The sequence below is a fragment of the Dermacentor andersoni genome, chromosome 11 (genome assembly GCF_023375885.2).
Source record: "Dermacentor andersoni chromosome 11, qqDerAnde1_hic_scaffold, whole genome shotgun sequence".
Classification (NCBI taxonomy): Eukaryota; Metazoa; Arthropoda; class Arachnida; order Ixodida; family Ixodidae; genus Dermacentor; species Dermacentor andersoni.
The window spans coordinates 119,347,863-119,371,584 of NC_092824.1; the positions used below are offsets into that span (position 1 = coordinate 119,347,863).

At 46.6% G+C, this 23,722-nt stretch overlaps 1 protein-coding gene across 1 annotated transcript in view; it reads right to left on the bottom strand.

The window, feature by feature from the left end:
- LOC126539638 (tyrosine-protein phosphatase 69D-like) overlaps window positions 1-23,722 on the bottom strand; it is a 111,895-nt gene that overhangs the window by 53,820 nt on the left and 34,353 nt on the right. The window contains exons 3-7 of the mRNA XM_072285246.1: window positions 11,085-11,311; window positions 10,497-10,626; window positions 5,122-5,415; window positions 2,369-2,604; window positions 1,100-1,169 (exon numbers count right to left, since the gene is read on the bottom strand). Coding sequence (XP_072141347.1) covers window positions 1,100-1,169; window positions 2,369-2,604; window positions 5,122-5,415; window positions 10,497-10,626; window positions 11,085-11,311 — 957 coding nt within the window. The remainder of the gene's footprint in view (window positions 1-1,099; window positions 1,170-2,368; window positions 2,605-5,121; window positions 5,416-10,496; window positions 10,627-11,084; window positions 11,312-23,722) is intronic.

Here is a 23,722-nt window from a genome sequence, read left to right on the forward strand (position 1 = left end):
ATTGTAGTGAGTGGCACGTTTGCTAAATAATAAACCTGTCACCTAACCATTGCCTTACAAGTGGTAGAGGTGCTCTTCGGTCCCTAAGTCCTCTGTTTTCTCCAACCTACCCCTGAAGTATTTCCATGAAGCTCCACATAAGTCACCACTTTTACCAACTGCCCTATGCCATGCCACAAGAGGAGCAGCCTAGCACAGCAACTGGTGGATCCCATTTGGCATGGAGTTGTGAAGTTGGCTTCACTGCAATTACATCATGCTTCATAGAGGTGGCAGAAATAGCCAGCTCTACACCTGGGAATTAGCTTACAAATGCCAACGTGTGCACCCAGTGGAGTGGCAGCACAGTGACTATGCCAGCCATACAATTCCATGTTCCCTAGCGTGGTTGACTGATCATGAACATTGAAACCTTAAACAGCACTCAGATTATACTTAATTTAGTAGCATCCTCCTTTTCCTCTCCACCCTCTATGACCCAAACCATACTCCCCTCTCAGCTGCTTGTCACATCAACCACTGCTGTATGCACAAGTAAACAACATAAATGTGACACAAAAATTTGTGCTGAAATGATCGACAATGATAATCAATGTAAGCAAATAGCAAAGCACTTCAAAAGCTGCTCACTTTATTAAAGGACGTAATAGTTCTGCGCAAACCCCCCCGCCCCCCCCCACCCCTTATTATTTAAAGAGTGGTGCACTTGACCACATATATTTGTTGGAGTGAAGATATTTAAATATAATTTGTTGTTTCATTCCATAATTTTGTAGAAAACACGGCACATTTCAGTAGTACAGGGGGACTGCATGTACGCCTCAAAGAGCTATGTCAAGTGGCTTTTGGCAATGAACACACCTCGCAACACTAGTGAGCATGCCATTTGCATTGGTGCTTTTGTTCCCACTTCTGAACGCCAGCCAGTGACCCCAAAACCAGGCAGAAGAGCTAAAGAAAGCTATTCGCTTTAACAGAGCAAAATGTATTAAAACATGGAGTTATACTTCTTGGTAGCATGCAGAAGCTAGACCAATGCAGCTTTAACTTTTTCTTTACATATGTAAAATGGACATGAAGGGTCTTCAAATCAGCTTACTTCCATCAGCTGTGCTCACATCCAATTGTTCAGACCAATTTCCGCAGCCAATGATGTTGCAAGCACGCATCTGAAACAAGTAAACATAGCAATGCACGTGGTCTTTTATACGTGCATATGCATTAATGAACATTATAGTCAAAATACAGAATTGCTAGCAGCTGTTATAGCACGGCTAAATTCTGATAAAAAATGAAATAATGATCATGGTATTTTTCTCAGGCATAGACAAAGGTGCATGATGAATTTAGGGCAAATAAAAAAAAATATATAACTAATGAAGAAAGCTCAGCAAATGCCAGCTACAGCTAGTGGATAAGCTTTTGTCAACAGAAGCTATAGTCCAGGCAGATCTGCCACAGAAGCACACAACATATTTTCACTGTCACTGCTGACATTGAGCTGCATAAGCTATGAAATATGTCAAGAACATTTTGTGTTCACAAAAAGTCAGTGCTCACAATATATATGTAGGTTGAGAGACTAATTCTTCCCTTGTGGCCTAGATCACCTAGCACCTTCATGTCTAATATGATGATGGCCTCACTTGAAAGGATTGCGGCCAGATTTCAGCACTATGGAAAGTGCAGTAGCAGCGAGTCTGTGAATAGCAACAGTTAATGCAGGCAATATGAATGCACTCAGTGCAACAGCAGGGTGATGAAATTGAGGCAAAAAGAAGAAAAAAGTTTTCTTCTAAGCCAGATGCTCATTTTGTAAGTCCTTTTCTATGCAATCTCTATGAATGCTATCAAAATCTGCTTGCTTGCCTGCTCAGTACATAGCTTAGCTTAAACCATTTGATATCGAAATTTCATGGCCTTTCTTCACAACCTCAGCAACATTACTAGTGGATGAGTTGCACCAAAGCTCTGTGTATAGTATTTTTTGCTTCTGAGCTGGTGTGTCTTAACGAGATTTAAATGTATTAAGATCGGTAAGCACAACTTAATCTGGATTTATATTCTTTTTACAATCAGCAGTTGATCGAGTGTTACGAATTGTTTTTAGTTATTGCTTTTGTCACTGAGGGAAACTAGGCAACCTTACGTGAAATATCAAGCGACGGTTTTAGGCTCAGAAGATGCAGATCCTCCATGTGGAAAAAATATTTGCCTAATGAGCACGGGAATAAACAACTTTCAGCAACAGCAAAACACTTCCTTTCATCTGTCATGCTTTACCCTGAGTACACGAACTTTAAGGTGTCAGGTTCTCGGTTAGTAAAGCAGACCTAATGGCTATTTAAAACATGCAGTTGCTACTAACCTGAAAGATGTACTGTTCTCCTGGTGTGAGGCCCACATACACATACATGTGCTTCAGCCTATTCTGGGGCTCAGCTGAGAGTGTTGTCTGGTTGCGGTGCGTTTGGCCTGGACGAAAAAGCTCCAACTGATACTGGCTGATGTTCGCACCATTATCATGGCTAGGCCTCCGCCATGCAAATACCAGCGTCTCATTAGTTGTCGCAAGCAGATGCACTTGGCTGATCTTTGGTGGAACTAGATGAACAAAAGCAGAGGATCTTTGGTTGCAGTATTGCATTATCATGGCCTGTTTGGTATGTGGCCAATTAATGAACTCGCAAAGGCAGAGTACCCAAGTGCTATCCTAACAAGCATGGCAGAAGCAGAGCTCATTGAGCCCGAGAAAAAAAATTTAAATTCAGAAGCTTGTTCAGTTAAAATAAAAATCTCAGTATAGCGGTAATACTGTATATTCACAAAATGCCGTACAATCTAAAGAACATACTGTATTTACTTGGTTACAATGCACCCTCGATTGTAACGCGCATCCGTTTTTCATGACCCAAGAAAGGAAGAAACAAAAACGCCCTCGATTGTAATGTGCACTGGTTTGCCGTGACCTATAGAAAGAAAAGTCCTTTGCAGTACTGCGCACCTCATTCTTTCATACAGAAATACAACTTTTTCTAATTTGGAAAAAACAAACATTTACTCCCAATGTACTAAAATTGCGATAAGTAGAAGAAGTCACAGTATCGCGCAACAGGCGAAGCATCAATTACAATAGCAAATTAGTAGACAGCAATACGAAAAGTAAGGGTAGTAGTTTTATCGGCTGTATAAACTTTTAAACATTTGCCTACTAGTTAAATTAACAAGCATGGTGTCACGTGCACACAAGCATGAACACGTCTCACTCAACGACCGCAGAAACTCTCTAAACGCTGAAGTGAAGTGCGGTAGCAGTAGCGAGGAAATTGACCTTTGTGCGGCCTCTCGCTTTGACGCCAACTAAGCGACGAGAACACAGTGAGGTGTGCCTAGATGCATACACTCTTGTCTCCGCCGCAGATCGCTTTCAAGGGCCGCTAGGCCATGCCGTACATAGCAGCCGCCGGTGTCGAACCCCTCTCCTGTTTTTGAGCCAGTCCCGTACGCAAGTTTCGAAAACTCCAAACGCCCATGATGCAGCCCTGTTTTCATCCGTCTCCGCACACGTGATCACTTTCCTTTTAATTATGGCATTGTGCTGAACTCTGCATGTCTTTGCAGTCGGCACTTCTATGCTGATAGAGCAAATGCAGAAAATGGGAAGACGGGCGGTGCACCAACCTATGCATTGCCTAAGCACACACACTACAGGACATGGAGGAAGCCACGGCAGCTAGGCTCAAAGCATATATGAGGCGGCCATATTGAAATGCCGATGCTGATATGGTAACGCAGATTTAGTGTCATACTCGATTCTAACACGCACAAAATTTTCGGACCCGTTTTATCAGAAAGAAAAGCGTGCATTAGATTCGAGTAAATATGATAGTTGCAAAGACAGGAGTGAAACACATGTTCAGTCTACCAAAATAATTGGGGACATTTTGCACAAAAGTGCCTTGGTCTGAAGTTTTCCCGCTGTTTTTCACAATAGGTTTCTGGCTGCACATGCAAGTTGCTGTCACTCACCGACACTCTTGGTCATAACATCCAAACATGAGAATTAAAAAATAAATTCGTAGCATTAGCATAAGAAAAGCTAAATACAAAGTCTATAAGACAGAAGCAAGATGCATAGACATAATGGAAATAACAGCCATGAGTGGAGAGTAGCTAATGACATGTCTTTCATTCGGCAACATGTATGCTTAATGCTAAAAGTTGTTAAAATTTAAAGCCATTGTCTTATGAAAAAGAGTTCTTTAGAGGCCTTAAGTTGCTCACAAATTTTGCCAAGGGATGTGTACAAGCTTTATGTTTATAGGGCTGCTATGAAATGCATCTAATTGTGCTGGGGAACTGGCAAGGACAAATAAACACTGTATTCAAATTATTTGCTCATTTTGGCCATGTCTCCTTCTTCCATTTGTTTAATATTCTCCCTTATTAAATGCAAAAAGTATTGCTAATGTAGTACTCAAACTGAAATGGTCATGCTTTGTACATTATAAAATAAATAAATGGAGTTCAAGGGAGCATTAAAGGGGAGCACTAAAACAGCTATATGTTGCACATTACTCAGCCAAACTATAATTGAAATTTTTCTTTTTTTTTTAAGTCTTAGAATCTGAGTTCAAGCACAACACCATGGCACCTCATACCTTCTGGAATTTTCACCTATTTGAGGCCTTCTCAGACAAAAAAGTTTAAGCATTTATGACCTTTCAAGTGCTATGTTATCCTTTTTAGCCTCTACCAGATGTTGCCAAAAGCTATGACATCACCTAGAGCTGGTGCGAAAATCGAAGGGTGACATTGGCAGCTGTCTTTAATTCTTGTATTCTTTCTGGCCTGCCAAGATCCACTTGTGATAAGCGAGACCTGTGCAATACACAATTCACAAGTGTAATTCAACAGTCTATCTCCATTTTATGCTCCTCTCTTGTTTACATTTGAAAAAAAAAAAAGCAGTAAGCAAGGAATCTGAGGATGGACTGTTCATCAGTAGAAACTCTCTGCCACTGGCAAGAACAGCCGCTATTATCTCTTTTTCTAACATAGTTACAAAGTTCTTTTGAACTATCCTTACGTCAGAAGGAGCCTGTGAGCTAGTGTGCATACCGTCAGGTGGCATGGTGATGTTTCGCTGCTCCCAGGGGCCGTTTCCCACCGAGTTGACGGCCGCGAGTCGGAAACCATAGGTGGCACCAGGTGCCAGGTAGTGGACAAGGTAGGAGGTCATGTTTGGTGGTACTGCATTGTGCACATCCAGCCAGTCGGCCTCAGTGGAATAGTTGCGCACCTGGAGGTGGTAGCGCGATACAGGCTGGTTGCCCGAGTGGCGCACATGCCAGCTAAGCTTCGCTGTGCGTGCGTCCTCAGCCTTCAGTGATGACAGGTTCACCTCTGGGGGCTCTGTGAATGGTGGTGACAGGGCAATAAGTGTGAATATTATGCCACTGGAATGCAGCAGCAGGTATTTTAGATAGAAGTGGTTGCAGAATGTACAAAATACACTAGAAAACAAACAAACACTGACGCCAAGGACAACATAGGGGAAATTACTTGTGCTTTATAAATGAAATTGAGAAACAATAAATTAATGGAAATTAAAGTGGATGAAAAAACAACCTGCCGCAGGTGGTAACCAAAGCCACAACCACCTGCGGCAGGTTGCTTTAATTTCCATTAATTTATCGTTTCTTTATTTCATTTATAAAGCACAAGTAATTTCCCCTATGTTGTCCTTGGTGTCAGTGTTTGTTGGCTTCTTCTGATGACTAATAAAAATCGAGCCCCTCGGTTAACCGTCTTTCTTCTCGTTTATTACATAACGAGGGTCTCGAATCCGGCAACATTGATGCCTTCAGGTAGCATATGTGGGTTTATTGACCAGTTGCCTTCACCCAAAAAAGATCACGTTCTCGTGACGCCTGCGGCAAAAAGGATGTGCCACGTCCGCCGCCAAGGTCTGTGAGTGGTGGCGCTGGCTAACAATCCCAGGGTTCTACTAGGACACACAAATACCCAAGAAAGTGGATGGGAAAACGGCGCCGCGGTAGCCCAATCGGCAGAGAATCGCATGCGAAATGCGAAGGTTGTGGGTTCGGTTCCCACCTGCGGCAGGTTGTTTTTTCATTCACTTTAATTTCCAATAATTTATCGTTTCTTTATTTCATTTATAAAGCACAAGTAATTTCCCCTATGTTGTCCTTGGTGTCAGTGTTTGTTGGCTTCTTCTGATGACTAATAAAAATCGAGCCCTTCGGTTAACCCTCTTTCTTCTCGTTTACTAGAAAACGAAGTAATATAATAGAAAAGGTGCTGATCACACATGATTAGCCATAGTTTGGCAACATGGAACATTAACAGCCAGAAATTCTGAGAAAAAGATTTACCCAGGCAACGGATGAATTCAGAAAATAGCAAACTGCCTTTGTATGTCAAAATTCAGTGAGCTCTTTTTCACCCGAGGGGAAAAACAATGCCATGTATTTGCTTCCACAAGCATGCTGCAAGGAAAGGTTTCTTTTTTCTGAGTATAGTATGGGTAACATTGTAGGCCCTGACAATAAATGTCTTTACACCTGAAAGGCTTGTAGGCACTAAAACATGCGACATGGCACAATTCTACTTCAACTGCATGGTTTGTGACCCAGCAGTACAAACCAGTTCACAGCTTTCAACCAGTTTTATTCTCCATGCTTGTGTATCCCACAGAAAGATTTCCACAGGCAGTTTCTGAGTTAAAGAAAAGGCTAGTGCAGGAAACTTGGAATGAAATGCGATGCGGAATGATAGTTTCTGAAGCTTATTTATGACAATCACCTTTTATGATGCATCGCAACACAGGGGCATTGAAGAACAAAAGGTAAATAATGTCGCAGTGCGAAATGCAATTGTGAGTGTAAGTAGCTAGGGCCATGAAGAACAGAGCTGTGCAGGGGCAAGCTTGACTAATACGACTAATGGAACATAAAAAAAAAGTGTCCTGAAGAAGTATGCAAACTTTGAGACTGCCTCTCAAGATCAAGATTCAGGTAGTGGCTGGCATTGGATAAACTAGGTTCCCAGCTTCACTCACAGCACTCATATTTATCTATAATTTTGTATTTGCAGACCACGAGTAACGCCTTTTAAATTTGAAGCCTGGTGACTTGCTCGCTCAATATTAACTCAACACATCCTCAGCTCAACTCAAATAACTCAATGCATTATGTGGTTTTGTGTTACCATAAGTATAATGCCAGCAGTCACCTTTCAACGCATGTATGCAGCAAATAATCTACTCTTGTTGATTGTTGCTCACTGGTGTAATGGCATCAGAACATTTTGGCTACTGACTTGTGGAGACCGCATTGACACTGTAAAGGAATTTTTCTGGCTGCGTGAGACAATAGTTTAAACCACTGAACTGCCTTACCCATGCACTTGTGTTGGCAGTCTGCACCAGATGCATGAAGAAATTAGTACATAGAAGTTACATCTTGATCCACTATGAGGACAACTCTACTGTAGCTGCTTATTAAGGCTGTTGCTTCATGCTTGTCTCATGGTAAAGTTATATTTACGAACTACGAGGCATAAAATGGGCAGAGGACTCAAAAAACACACACCAACGAAAAGGGAAACGGTGTCTCAACAAAATTTTACGGTTAGTACAAAGCATTTCACCGTGACGTTTACTCTAGGCTGCAAGAGCGCCATTACGGTCCCGCGTCGGTGGCACTGCGCAACTTCTAAAACTCTTGATACAGAAGTCCAGCTCACGAAATCGAAGTGAATAAAGCACGAAAAAAAAGTGCCCTGTACTTATACTGAAAATACGCATTGCGACATACATTCTACCCGCAAACGCATGGAAAAGCACAAACCTAGGCGTTTGATGGTTGTGCTGTTTCCAAACAGCGCCGCAAAGCACGCACGGCAGACAAATGTAACAAAATAGACGGACCGGAGAGAAGTTCCTTTTTTTCCCCCTTCCAATTCACATGGCAATGCGGGGAGGTGACGTTATATTCTTGCTGCCCCTTCTGATGCGCGGCCTAATCCACTCGCATCGCCTTCACCTTCGTGTGGGAAGGAAGAGTCGAAGCATCCGGCGGAATGGCGCACACCGCGAGGGCGCCAGCGACAACGCATTTACGTCAAGAGAGGTCGTTCTCTCGGCGGTCTCGCAGGCTACGTGCTATGACTTTCCACCTCCTTTATTTCCTTTTCCCTTCAGTTCTATGTTCTCTCCCACCATTTTTTGTAGTACCATCTTCATTTCATCAACGAGGAGCAACTAACCCTCCCTTAACAACCTTGTCCCGCATCCCTCCCCTCCCTCCGAGGAGTAAAGAGGCGGGTAGTGTTGTAATGGCTCCGTGTATGCGGGATTTGAGCAGCCGAGAGAGACTGTTCCGCGAGGCGGCAGGCACTGAGGGCTTTATGGGCCGAGAACGTTACCGGAGCGGCGGCATTCGGGGAATGTCAGCCTGCCTGCCCAGGGAGCCCACTCAGACCTCATTCTCGTACATCCGCGTATACTTCCCACTGAACCCGCCATTTCAGACCCTGCAAAGGGTGCTCTACCGCACCGTCAATTCACGTGAGGCAAAGCCCAACGTGATGTTTGCGCGGGGGGGGGGGGGGGGGGGGTTGCGTGCAATGAAGCTCGGTGGTTGGCGCTCCGTCTGCGGCAAGCTTGGCAGCTCGACTTCCAAACGTGATGCCGGCAGTGTGCAGAAACTGCTTGCGAAAAAATTTCACTGCATGTCTGGCAAAAGTGCTAGTGGAACTATGGTCCAGCATCAAAAGGGTGCTTAACTGAGCTAGTCGTTTCATTCTTCGAGGATTGTAGCTGCATAACTTGTGGAACACAGACACAGAATGGAGCGAATAGACGTAAACGCAGCTGCACTGTCAACTTCAAGAGTTGCCAGTGCAGCTGCGTCTACGTCTGTTCGTTCCTTTCTGTGCCTGTATTCCACAAGTTCTGCTGCTACAATCCTTGAAGAGTGGTCCAGCAATATGCGCTCTAATGTAAGTGACAGACGACTGAATTGCACTTTGAAATTGGAGTAATTTATACAAATACAACGCGGAGGACAAACCGCTACAAGAAATGTGGCGTAAATGCATTATAGAACCGAAAGATTATACAAGAGAAAGAAAGATTCCCACACAGATGGCCTGTATTTCGTTCTCTCTGCACACGTTGTACAAAGATGAAGCAGAGCAATAAACGTAAGTATAAATAAATAAATAAATAAATAAATAAATAAATAAATACATAAATAAATAAATAAATAGTTAATGGTTGCTAGAATATATTTACAGAGCGGCTTTTTTTTTGTGCTCTGTCATAACAAAGGTGGAATTGATGCATGCTTGTTTTTCCATTTCAGTTTTCCTCATACATTCAACACGCAGAGTCGGTGTCTGTAGGACAACACACAGCCAACGACGTATGTGCATATGCATATACACACCAAACACTTCGCACAACCTCCACAGCTCTCACAAGGGCAAAATTGTGTTCTCCTACATTTTCAATTCCCTAGTACCTTATCAAAAATGCTAAGCTTCCAGCAAATTTAATCTCATCGACTATTTATTCTACGTCCAATAAATGATCCCGTACTAAGGAAAAATGTACAGTGGGAAAATGTTGACTGGAAAAGCGCATTTCATAGCGTATTTTGAATGTGTGTTTCTCGAATGTGGTGCTATAGGCAGAGAGTTTCCGGCGAATCGTTGTGCTTTGCGCACAGGCTGACTTTAATTCTGCCTCTACAACATGTCCTGCAGGTTTAATGATTACAAAATTGTTTAGTAAAAATTAATCGATAATTATTATTAGCCATTCTATTCACCACTGGTATAAATTTTAGTGAGCAAAACAATTTATATATATATATATATATATATATATATATATATATATATATATATATATATATATATATATATATATCAGTGCATTGCCTGCTATACACCCAGAATGCACTCATTGGTAGAACACTTTCTTATTCAGTGTATATAACTTCAGAAAACAATTACTTTTTGCTGAAACGTTGGTTAACTTACCAGAAACATCAGGCGCTGGAACAGGCCAAGCTCGCACGGCAATTCACTCCCTTGAGCTCGGCAAGCAGCGAGTAGTCTCAAATGCTAGGTTAGCATACTGATCGTCTATTCGTGGATCCCTGCCGAACCAGTGCTACACTTTTACAGTCAGCTGTGATATAAACTAGAATTGAAACAAAAAGTTACTCAGGGATATCAGTTTTTTTTAAGAATTATTTTTCTCAATTTCTTATCCACCCCGCTTCATGGCCGATTCCCGGGATATGTGGTGTTGCGAGAGCCAATAAAGAAGGACAAAAAATGATGAGAAATGGCTGTTACAAAACGCGGCCTCTGATCTGCCTTTACGACAGGGCACGCGGCATGACAACAAGAACGACACGGACTAACAGAAAAGACCGTTCGTTGGCCGGTATACGCACCCAGTACGAGTACATCCTGCACCGCCATGGTCATGTTGTACTCGTTGCCCGCGTAGCAGACGTACGTGCCATTGTCCCGCCTCTGGAGGGACTCAAGCGTCAGCTGCGCCCGGTACTGAACCTCGGACACCTGCATGTGGCAAGAAAAGTGTACATGGCACCGCGCTGTTTGCGTGCAATTTCATTACGTGCCCTACAGTCTGAGTTTGCGGGGTGCCACACGGGGCGCACAACTGCTCGGTTAGTGCCTACGTCGAATAAGGTCTACTTGAAAGGAATAAGAGAGAAGACGCAAAACAACTTGGGGCCAGCCAGAAAAGGAAACGCCGCCGAATTAGCCGCCATGCCGACTGTAGGACGTTTCAGGCATTTTTGCGCTCGACGCTTCGTTTTCCTAAAGCGCTTTCGTGTTCTCACCTAGCAGTTTATTGAGTTATCGCTGTGGAACACACTCGAAAACACGCGCGTTTCCTTGTAAGAAACGCAAAAGCCTCTAGTGCAGTGGAATGTGGTATGGCGCATAATGATGCGCCATCACCGTTTTGCAAGACTGCGTCTCGTTCCCGCGATGCATTCGCCAGTGCCCACCTGCGTGACGTTCGTGCTGTCGAGCAGGCGGCTGCCAAAGGCAGCGTCCTCTGAGCTCGTGGAGTTGCCGGTGGCCGCCGCCGGGTCGTCTTGTTCGTCGTCGTCCGAGGCCCGGGACCAGAGAAGCGTGGTGACCTTGGGGTGACCCGTGGCAAGGCATGACAGCGTCACCGATGAGTTGATCGTCGCCTCGACCACACTCTGCTCAACCTCCACGCTCACCGGCACTGCGAAAACACAGTCACGGTACGACTCAAGGCGAAGGTCGATCCAGCTACACGGCAACCAACAATATGAAATTCATTACCATTGAAATTAAGAGCATCACACGGTGTTCATTCAGTTATCCGCACGCACCGAGCAATATTTTATCACGGAATTAATAAATTAATAAATTATGGGGTTTTACGTGCCAAAACCACTTTCTGATTATGAGGCACGCCGTAGTGGAGGACTCCGGAAATTTCGACCACCTGGGGTTCTTTAACGTGCACCTAAATCTAAGTACACGGGTGTTTTCGCATTTCGCCCTCATCGAAATGCGGCCGCCGTGGCCGGGATTCGATCCCGCGACCTCGTGCTCAGCAGCCTAACACCATAGCCAGGGAGCAACCACGGCGGGTATATCACGGAATTAAGCGCCTCATTTAAATTTTCTAAATAAATGTCAATGCGTCATCTGTGTATCAGCTGTGTATTCTTGCTCTTCTTTTACAGCATTTAATTAACCGCTTCACGAAAGCTTCACTTCATGTATATTCCGAAACATGAATTGAATCTGCATAAACATATTTTTTATAATTCTCTCTTCGTTAGTTCTTGATGGCTTAGCATTCCCTTCCGTACAGCTGGCGCGAGTTAAACGCGTACATAAACGAGATCGACGAACAGGAACGAAGAGAGAGCGAGCGATTGCACTACAGGCAAGCGGTGGAAGTAATTAAATAACGAAAAGCCGCGGGGCGCGAAACCGGATCTGCACGCGTCGCCGAGCTTTCGCGCATTTCTATGCGAGCGCGCACGTTTCCATACGCAACACGAGAAGGACGAAGAAAACACGGCCACCGCTGCATAACACACAGAAAAGGAAAACGATAAAACTGCATCGAGAGCTCGCTGTCTATCTCCACACCCGCGTCACGGTCCGTTTCCCAGTGCTGACGCTTCGCACTCGTCGCTGCACGCAGACTCACAGACACACGAGGCACAAGCGCGCGCAGACATTGGAGACAAACGTGCATTCACACGCACGAGAACGCGCGCATACATACAGGCGAATGCGCGATAACCGGGATGTATACGCAAACACGTACGCGGCGGAACCCTGAAAAAAAAAAGAAAAACCTCGGAACACAATGCACGCTTGCGTTTCGGCGCGGACAAGCTTGCCTCGCCCGAGAGCCGCAGAAAGAGAAGAAAAAAGGGGCTTGCGTACAACGAACCACGAGAGAAAGTTAAGCAATCGTAATGCATGCCAGTGTGCGTATGTGTGTGCGTGATGCACGAAAAGACAAAGGAGAAGGAAAGATGGACACAATGGTCGCTGAGGGAGCGCAACCAGAACTGACCCGAAACAAACAAAGGCAGTGGATTGTACTTTGTCTCACTAAAATGGTGCAGCGTTGCGCGAATTACAAGGTGTACCGAGGTGGTCACTTGGGCGCACCATAAGATAGTGCCGCGTATCTTCGTTGACTAAATGGCGCCTTCGTTGACTAAATGGTTGACACAGGGCAAGCCACACACGCACGCGCACACACACGCGCGCACACACGCACGCGCACACACACGCACTAAGAAGACCCGCTGTTCAATGATTAACCAAGCAACGCAATAACGATATAAAGCAAACTTATCGCTAACCGTAAAGCGCAAGTTCGGAAGCTACCAAATTCTTGAGCGTGTTCGGATAAAGGTTTTTTCGTAAACTCAAGTTCGACACTGGGCCATGCATTGTGCAGCGTCGGCATCGTTCCAGACCGCAGGCGACGTGCGCGCGAATGGGTGCACCGAAGAGGCCAACACCGAGTCGTTATGGAAGCAATGCGGGAAGACCGCGAAGGGCACAGACGGCACAGTAAATTAAAGTGACAAGCACCGAACGAATAAATTAGTCGGCGTTCTTCGCCCGCGTTGAATACACTCCGTTTATGGGCCCCTTATTACAGCCTAAGCACATTTCCCACAATGCATTGCCACCTCTGATCGGCTCATGCTAGCTGTGGCATTGACAACGCTGCATAGATTTCGCGAGACGCCGAGTACTCGCCTGCACAAAATGGAAGGGCACTACCAGAAAACAAAGAAAAACCTGGAAGTGACTGTGTTTAAACTCGGGATCTCGCGGCCGCTCAACGGCGGGTTAATGCGAAAGGAACACGGAAGGACCACGGAGCGCGCGCCACACATCGGGGTCGGGCGTTGTAGGCAACCACGGAGACTGTGTGCACGCAAGTAGTTTTCACTTCCTCTGCAATGTTTTTCCACAAGGCACAAGTGCGCGGCTTCAACTTTCGAGAATCGGAAAACGCTGAATATCGCAAATCTGGCGGTTATTTAACGGTCCGTAATAAACACCATTGCACAAATGCTTTGTTGCATCTTAATAATATTGGTTTCTGCTTGATAAAAACAATGGCGCGTCATGATCGCGTTCATAGCTACAAGAGAACAGACAAAAGTCTTCAGATATACTCCAGCCTAGATGACTTAACAGACGAGTTTTGTACTGTGCAGAGCCCGTCAATGTGTAGAAAACAAGAATTCAGCACCTGCAGGTTCGGAGCTGCGATAGCTGCAGAGAACGCAAAGGCACGCACAACAAAGGCGGTCACCAATTTATACCTGTAAAGCGGCAGCCTGGCCCCACAGTTATAAGTACGGCAGCCCTTAAGTGAGATATCAGCCATCAGTGAAGAACTCCTGGGGGTTTGATTTAATACGAACACGTTCGGTCAGGAGAAACACAGTTTGAAAGAGTAACGACCCAAGCAGCAAGCGTTACACAGTCGTCAAAGCCCGTAATGACGGCAGAACAGCCTTCGCTTATCTGCGTGGCGTTTTTTTCTTGGGGGAGAGTGGTTTCGTAGATTTAGAGGGATGGGCCACAGATTAAGACAAACGCGAAATAATTTATCTACGGTGCGCGGTGCTACACATGCAAGCGCGTATGATACACAACACAACGGAAGAGAATAGCTCGCTTAACGCTCACACGCGCTACACCGGAGAAGCTAACGCAGCGGGCGGCTAGCGTTGTTGATAGTGCAAATACAGCGTCGCGGTTACGCCCGGCAAGCTGCTTGTTATCTCCCCTTAAACTTGCCGTCCGAAAGAGCGTGGGCGGTTGGGTTCGCCGATAGATGCCGCACGCAGCGAGCACGCAGCGTCAGTGGAAGGCGCCATCTATTGTTGGCAAAGAAGAAGCACTACTTTCCAGACACGTGTTTTTCGTGCTCGTTTATTTTTTCGCGGTGTTAGCGGCGAGACTACAAAAGGGCAGCAAGCAAAACGAACACACGTGGACTCGCATTTTAATAATGTTATCAGACGCAGAAGCAGGCCACCGAGCTAAAGATCCACCGAGCTAAAGCAGGGCCGACGACTTTGGCCGATTAATAACACGAAAATCACGAAGAATATTATGTATTACGTTTGTTCCCAAAGAGAAAAAGAAATCAAATAAGCGGACAAAATGAAATGAAGCAGAGAGAGGACGAAATCGGGCCCGAGAGGGGATTAATGAAAAGAAAAATATTCGCAGGGCTACCGAGGAGCACGCGGCTCAAAAAAGAAAAAAAAAAAAAGAGAGAGAACGTTAATTCCCAATTTGGGAGCATGTTATCGCCGCAGGACGAGATGCTTGGGAAGAAGCGGTGGCGAAAAAGACGGGCTGCAACGCAAAGCGGGCAATCAGCCTCTCTTGCTGGGCTGTATTGAACAGCTAACTCCCTGCGTCCGCTGGCCTGGAAGATTAGAGCCAGGGTGCCAGAACTTTCGCCATGCTTCTCCCTTTTCTTTTTCATCTTTTTGGACTTGCACAAGCGTGTGTGTTCTTATACAAGCTGATGTTGGGAATACGCAGACAGGCTGCGCTGAACGGCGCTATTGTAAGAGGTAATCTAACCAAGCGCCAGCATTATGAAGCGAATGAGAGAGAGAGACAGAGCAGCGAAACACCAAATGAAAAATGTACATATTTGCAACATAGCAGGTATATTCTTCTAAACTGAGCAAATAAATGCGTGCCATAAACCCTGCGAGACGCGCTCTGTGCTGTGTAATGAAACGTGTTCAGGCGTGAAGCGAAACAAATAATATTACAGCCGACATTCAGTGTCGGGCCTAAGGCAGCCGTTCTCTTTTAGTTGTAGCAATATTAGGCTTTCGCTTTTGAAATTCTTTGTCCCGCATGCTGTAAAGCACGCTGCCTGTACATGAATGATGCCGCGAGACGAGACCAGTAATGAACGTGCACCAACTTGACCAGTTCATTTCTGTCCTGCAGACACTAGCAAATTTCAGAACGCAGGCAAATATTTCCCACTTTCAAGGCGAGACATCGAATAACACTGAATAGTGTAGCGCGATTCGGCATCGCACGACGCTACGATGTCGTAACATGGTTTCGCAACAAAAACGGTAGCAAAAAGCTTCGATCAGGTCCGGACAGATGTATGAAAATATTCATCATGAGCAAACTTGCAACTTCAGAAGCGTCTGCTTTACCCGCCGTGGTTGCTTAATGGCTATGGTGTTGGGCTGCAAAGCACGAGGTCGCGGGATCAAATCCCGGCCACGGCGGCCGCATTTCGACGGGGACGAAATGCGAAAACACCCGTGTACTCAGAGTTAGGTGCACGGTAAAAAACCCCAGGTGGTACGAATTTCCGGAGTTCCCCACTACGGCGTGCCTCATAATGAGAAAGTGCTTTGGCACGTAAAACCCTATAACCTAATCTAAGCGTCTACTTTATTTCTATGAACAACTTCCTTATTTCTATGACACAACGTCCTACTGTACGGTGTGTCATCAGTTTCCACGTTCACTGCGTAACGCGGAAGCGTCTGTGTGTCTGTGTTTGATGGGGCAGATAAAAGCGGCTTCGTATAAAAAAACGATCTGAATCGAAGGCGCTAAAACGACGGAGGACAAAGAAGAAACACACGCACACACATCCTAACGTCGTGTAAAAGAAGTTTCGTATGACGGAAATATTTAGACGACTGTAGTATTTGTAAAGCCGGATCGAATTCCCTTCAGAGTAGTGTCGGACAATTCCCATCCTCGTCCACTTTCTTGCGCTGAAGTTCGAATACGCACTAACTTACTCATTTCGCCATTCTTCAAAGTCTCATTGATTGACTGCTTAGGCCCCTAAGCTACATATGAATTATGACAGAGGCCGCCACGAGTGGTCTCGGATTAGATACGATGACCGGGAACGTTTATTAGCGCGCGCTGGAGTTTGGGAACAAGAATCACTGAAGTTCTTGTCGTACGAGTATCGAAATGCTGGCGCTACGGCCAGAAATAAAACCCGTAGCCCCGTACACTAAAATATAACACACTGATAGATTGATTGATTGTGTTTAAATGGACACTAAAACGAAACAATAAATCAGTTTAGACTAATGAAGCATTGTTTGAGAACCCTGCAGGCAGTCATTTCAAAAAAATAGTTTGATTATTAGATGAGGAAATGAAGGTCCAAGTATCAGTATTTGAATTTCACGCCGAAACCCCGACGCCGCTACGTCAGTGTGACGTCAGGGATTCCAAAGTATGTTTTCGCATTTGGGCCGCGTTGGCTGAGTAAAGGTTCCCGAAACTTGCCATGTTTAATATTTGGTTCCTTTAGAACACAATGTAGTCAATCTGTACCGCTATATATAATTAGTAGGCCCTAGAAGATGCCATCAAAATCAAAGACGTCATAGCCCCAGGTGCGAGAACTTAAGTAGGCGTCGCCACCCGTATTTCGTTCTTGCGCTATTTCTGGCTTACCGAACGTCTTATCGTTGTAAGAGTGGTGTTTTTGGTGATGTAGAACGGTAATTTACTGATGTAGAAGAAATCATTGTTCACTTTAGTGTCCCTTTAACCTATCGAAGCCGTACAGAGCCAATGGTAGAGGCCGTAGTGGAGTACCCCGGATAATCTTGACCAACTTGGACTATTTAACTTGTACCTAAATCTGAGCGCATTTCCATTTCACTCTCAAGAGAACGCGGCCGCCGAAAGCTAGAAACGAAACCCGCCAGCATAACCTCTACGGACACACACTGCGGTGGGTACACGTCTGAAGTGGCTGCAGAACATGCTTGGAGATAAGAGAGAGTTCTCACTATTCCCAGAGACGATGAAAAAGAAGTGGTGGGAAGGAGGATGGATCGGGAGGAGAGGGGGCCATTTGATGTAGACAAAGCGGAGAGTTCGTCGTCGTCGTCGCCGGAACGTGGCTGACACCAGCTGCTTTCTACGGAGACGCGTCACTCCTTCATCGGTGCGATATCGGCTTGCCCTCCAAGGCGGGGAAGCCATCACGCACACTCGTGCTGACGCCTTTTAAGCAGAGAGAGAGCAGGCGGTATAGAAGACGCCGGGCCTGAAATTCAAAAAGCAAAATCCGCAGCACCCAAGCTCGACAGCTGTACACGTCTTTTGTCTCACCCGCTGCATAAATGTCAGCAGCACGCACAGCGTGTCGGCACGCGAGCGGAAGAAGCAAGCTCTGGCAGCGGATATTCAGAGGTGCATAATAGAGCGATGACGACGGTACGGAAAGAGGAAACGCTAGCTTTCTGAAACCGTATGAACAGCCAAACAATAATAACAAAGAAAAGTCGGCGGGAGGCCGCTGAGCCGGCCTGCGCCGGAAGGGTGTGCCAGAAGATACCTCTCCGTCCGCCCATCGACAGTGAAGCTCAAGAAGGGAGAGATGCACTTAGAGTTGCCGCACTTCCCTAGGACGAACTCGTCTCTTTCTGATGCTTGTTTCACTGTTTCTACTTGGCTCTCGCTCCCGCTAGGGGTGCCACTGAACGAGACCGTATACGAGCGAACACGTCGGACCGGCTGATGGAGGAATAAAGCTTCAATTACCTCGCCCCGTGCAGCATTTAAGCAAATGCTCTTCAAGAATGTTGCCTCAGGCGGCGCTAATATTGGTGCACTTCCGTTCACCGGCTGACGCCGAAGCAGCCAGAAAAAAAGAAGAAGCGAAAGCAAAAAATACGAAGCAGCAGCAGGAGGAGGAATGGCTATAAAGCTTTTGCACGTTTCGTTTTGCAAAATATTTCTAGCTACTTCGACGCTTCCGCCTGAATGCTCAATGTGAGCGCTAAGAGAGAGCTGAGTACTCCGAAGAGCCGAGCAGCCGATTTCGAACGCAACTTCTGCGCCCAATCACACCCGTGCAGTGCAGCCAAGGCTAAGAATGGCAGGCTCCCGCTGCAGAACCAGACGCGCATTTATACAGAAGGCCGCTAGTTAGTAAGATTTATTCTAGAAAACGCGCAGAAGGTATGTAAGGCCAATTAGCTGTCGAACACACCGATGTCGATTGCGGTTAACAAGCTATAGCTGCCTGATAACTCATATGAAATTCTATGAAAAATAGACATAATTAAGAATGTTTGACGATTTTCGCCCACAAAATGTTTGCGAAAAGTATATGAAGCCAATGAACTATGTAAATAATATTTTATGAAGACTTCCATGGTATACAAGTGTGCGCCCACCTTGGCCGAGGATGGAGAGTCAAAGCATCAAGTCACAAGGACAATGCTAGCTTGGTAGTCACCGCAGCCCGGAGGGCGATTGAAATGTTGCACTCAATGTTGCACGTATATATAGAACGTATTAAGGTGACAGCAACTAGACCGCCACGTATGCGTAGCCTTGAGTGGATGGATATGACCGGACACATTTGGTTGCTTACAACGTAAACACTACTGACATCGCTAAACATGTGCGACAGGAAATCTTTGCGTATATAAATTTGCGGAACTTATGCTGCGCTGTCACTGCGACGATGTTTGCATTCCTTATAGCGCCTTAGCGTGATGCATCCCTGCTATCTTTGTGGAATACCACCGTGCTTATAGACGACATGCTTGTTCTCGCTATCTTTTACGCAATTTTATTGCGTCGTTAGGAGATACAATATCAGTAGTGATGATCGTAGTGTAAGCGATGGAGGTGTTTCGGGCTCCTCAGGTCGAAAAACGTCCTGACGTCACCGTACGTGGCGCACACGAAGAGCGCGTCATGTGTCGTCCTCCACCAGTTACATGCTAGCTAAAGACACGCGACATGTTATTCCTGAAACCAAGGCTGCGCTCCAGTCGCGACACCGGTGCTATGCCACCTGCAAGGCGCAGTTGACAGCTTTCAGCCAAGTTAGACAAGGAACTACATTCCTGTGCGCACTTAGCACTGCCTGAGCACGCGTCTTAACTCTGGTTACACTGCACAGACTTGCAACGGTGGAGCACAGCTGAACCTGTGCGCCGCCGCACGTTCCGCACATCGCGCAAGCAGCAGGTGCGCGGAGCATTCGCGTACGCCGAGACTGACATTAGGAAGCTACTTATTTGATTTCGGACTGCGCAATTACGCTGAGAAAGAAGCAGTCGTTTGCCGGTTTCCGTTTTACTTTCTCTTCCTTCTACATTCCTCCTTTTCAATCCTCTTTTGAGCGACTTTATAGTTTACAAATGCACGGTTCTGATCGCTTTAGGAAAAGAAATATATACCTAGGTCACGCAGTACAGCGTTCGAGAAAAAATTGCTGTGTCGTCAGTTAAACGCGTGCACTGTAATAAATGACGGGTCATTAGCTTAAATATAGAATAAAATGTTTTGGCATTGCACTAGTACGCTGTTCCTACATATCGGAAAGAAACCATTAATGTGTGTTATTACTAAATATGCAATATCATTTCATAAGGTTATGATCTCGGTGCCGTGCTCTGTTTCGTGCAGCCCCAGGTTTTCTCTGCGGCAAGAAAAAGGTGCATGTGTTAGGTTGTCCTAAAAATCGATTTCAGCGTCCCGTGTACGATTTGTAGGACGATCTCGCCGCTGGCATCCAGTTGTAAGGTTTGCAGTCGGGCATGAACTATGTGGTAGCTGGCCCATGCCGTCGTCCAGCTCACCCACGCTTGGGACGCGGTTGTAGGGAGGAACTTGCTCTCATCGAGAACTAGGAGTACAGGAATCATTTACATATTTACATTAAAACATGGGATACATTTCGACAGTCTAGCCTGACTCCCAAATGGAGCCCGAAAGACGAAGCATACAGCACAGAGCTCCAAACACACTGCTTGTCGAGCACGAGCACACTCTAGCAGCCGACAAACTGCTGCTTAAAAAGCCTTTGTCCTCCCTAGATCCCTAGGGGAGGGAAAACCACTGTCCAACCTTCGTCCAATCGGACCGTCCACAGTCGTTGGGGCGTAGTCAACCCGCCTTTGAGGGGAGGTTAATTCACAGTGCGTAAACAATTATCCTCCCCTTTCCTGCTCTGTTTGGCACCGTTATTAGCAGTCACAGCTCACCACTAAGCACCGCGAGGCGTGCATCAGTAGTCTGGGTCACGCGCGATAAGGGATGGTCAGTCGCTGAAGGTGACTACATCAACTCTAGTCGCCTCCGTCTGTGCGCCGAGTAACCTGGCGTCCTCGCTTAGATTTCCTGCGACCTCAGCGCTCATGGCGGCGAGGCATTGCTACAGGTACCGGATGCCTTACGCTGAGTGCAGGTGACTGGAGGAGAGAAAGCAATTGCTAAACAGCAGACGCTTCGTATGCGGGAAGTACTGGGTTTCGAATCCCCGTGCCGCCGGAAACCCACCTCTTCTTCTAATGGGTAAAAGTGCCACCCCTGCCCTCCCCCCGCTTGGGGCTCGGCTACTTGCCGTGGTTCCCAGAAATTGCTATAGGCGTGATATCCGGGCGCCCTTTGTCGAACCACAGACGGACTTGTCGTAGAGGTCACCGTGCACCTACCGGTAAAACAGGTACAAGCGCGCTCAGCCAGGTACTCGGTCATTATGGGACTTAAACTCTTGTAAAGGAGTGCTTCTCCCCAACTCCAGAGCACCCCCACCTAATAGGTGCCATGGAACGCCACATGGGAAACTGCCGCCAAGAAGCGGCCCACACCCGTTCCTTCAGAGTTTTGTTGCCCCTACAGGATACAAAAGGATTCGCATAGCGCGGCTCGTCCCCCAGGCCAATTCACCCTTAAAGAAAGCTGAGTGTCGGGCCGAGGGTCGCCTGTGCCCATTCGGATAAAGTTGTGTACCATGTTATTTTAACTTCCATGATGTTTTCATAAGCAAAGCACCTGTATCTTTAAAGCTCTAATATCTAGACGCCATGTATTTCTTTTTCCTGATCTTCGTGCAAGTTTTGTTTCGATTTAGTCAATGTTGAGATGTGTCAAAGCGGGGAGAGGGAGGTTTCGGGGCAGGCTTTCTTAGCCCTTAGACGCCAGTCCCTTAGGCAAGTAGGTACAAGTTGTCTGAATAGAAATGAAATATCGCCAGCTCGTCTCTCGGAGCGTCGTTTTCGTTCGGGACACCCCGTCACCGGGTGTAGGCATTCAATGACGTTTTGCCAGTCGCTGTGGGCACGGGGAAGTACCTTGTGGACTATTCTCGACGCTCTCGAAACGTCTGCCCTTTTTCGCTGAAGCACAGGCCTCGTAGGGCTACTGAGCGCGATGCAGTCGTAGACCAGCAATGAGGAGGAAGAAGTTAAGCGAAACTGGTACCTGCTCTTACATGCGACGTGTGTTTTCTGAAACTTGCACAGATGTCACTGATACATCTACTTTTCCCCTTTGGGGCGCACCTCACTACTCAGTTTTCTAAAAATGTCAGCCCAGCGTGCTTATCCCCAGCTCCTTCATCGGCTAGCGACAGCATTTCCCTAGAGACTCCGTGCGGCGAGCAAAAGGCAAAAACGGGGTTCGGAGAGAATGTGACGGGTGAATGGATAACAACGGCATAGAGTACCCGCGGATGAAATTGCGAGCGGTATCCTTTTTATACGAGTGAAGGCCATGCATTCAATGTGCAATAATATATATATATATATATATATATATATATATATATATATATATATATATATATATATATATATATATATATTAAGGAAGCAGTGCACCTATAGCGTGACACGGTTTAGAACTAGGAGGCAAAGTGGGACGAGCAGGGACCCACGATGAAATGTGGCGAGATCCAGGACGTGAGCAAGAGGAGCAAGGGCAAAGCGGGAGAGTGGGAGCCTCGAGGCTTTAACGAGCGCTCCCAGAGCAGCTCGACACCGTGACTGTCAGCGGCCTCCTCTGCCTCCTAATGAGCCTCTTTTGTCTCCACCATCGCCCTTCTCGCGCACGGTGTCGCGCAGCCTTTGCGCCGTGAAAGATGGGACACGCACTGCACTACAACAGTGCAGCGCCGCAGAGGCTGTGATCCGAGCCATGGGGCGGTCGCTGTGGTGCGCCTGGGAAGCTCGTGTAAGGCATTCCTGCAATTTGTGGCATCGGCAAACAGAGAGTCTTTGCTCACATAATACGTGCCATTCTCGCACCGCGCTCGTGCGGAAAACCTTCTTGCGCTGCTCTCTTTTCCTCTTGTTTTTTTTTCTTTCTTTCAGATCCTCGAACGAGAGACTTACAGACGCGCCGCAAGGAACATGCAAAAGTACACACAGTAGAGATTTTTCGCTCGCTGAAATCCTACCGCTAAAAGATGTAAATAGATACACTTGTTAGCTCGGGTCTTCTGTTTGTGTTATCCACGGTGAGACACGGTGCGGCACAGCGCCACAGTGCACCGCGCCGATGACTAACGGTCAACTCGTTTTGCTTGCAAAATACGGCAACTGAAGGAGCAAATGTTCGTCTCTGTTCAGTACAGACTCAGCATGACAGACAAATCGGACGTTCGTTCGCACGCCTCATTGCGTAGTCTGCTTCCCATTTTCTAAAGCAAACAACGTAATTGCGGATGTGCGCGAAGAGGAAAGAACGCCGCGAGACGACGCGGTGCCTCACTCGATTGGCCGACGCAAACCGTGGTTTACCAAATACTGCACGCATTTAGTGAAACGCGGTGCAGACACAGAGAAGACGTAGGACGGGAGGGTATGCGGGGCAGTTTCTTTTGTGCCTGCTTTTCGGCGCATGCTGCGAAGTCGTCCTTTCCAGTCGTCGGCGTTGAAGACCGTCACTCCATCCAACCGCGTCGTTTTTTTTCTGTTTCCGTTTCGGTCGACGCACTGAAAGCTCAAAAAAAAAAAAAGGAAAGAAAGAAAGCAAGGAAGAAAGCAAGAAAGCGGTGAGCGGCAGCGCGACGTGCGGCGGCATATGTGTGTGCGGCCGCACTCTGTCAGGCCCGTCAGGGACGGCAACGCGAGAGACGTGCTGAAATTGAGAGCGGACGAGCAAGCCATGTCTGCGGGCCGCGATAAGGTTGTCGCGGTGACAGACTACTCCGCGGCATGCCGTGCGCGTTTGTGCCCTCTTCAGGGCCGCTGCTGCGAGAACGTGGGCGCACAGGAGCAGAGAAACAGACACGAATCAGTCAGGGTCGCTGTTCGGCACGAAGAAACGTTAC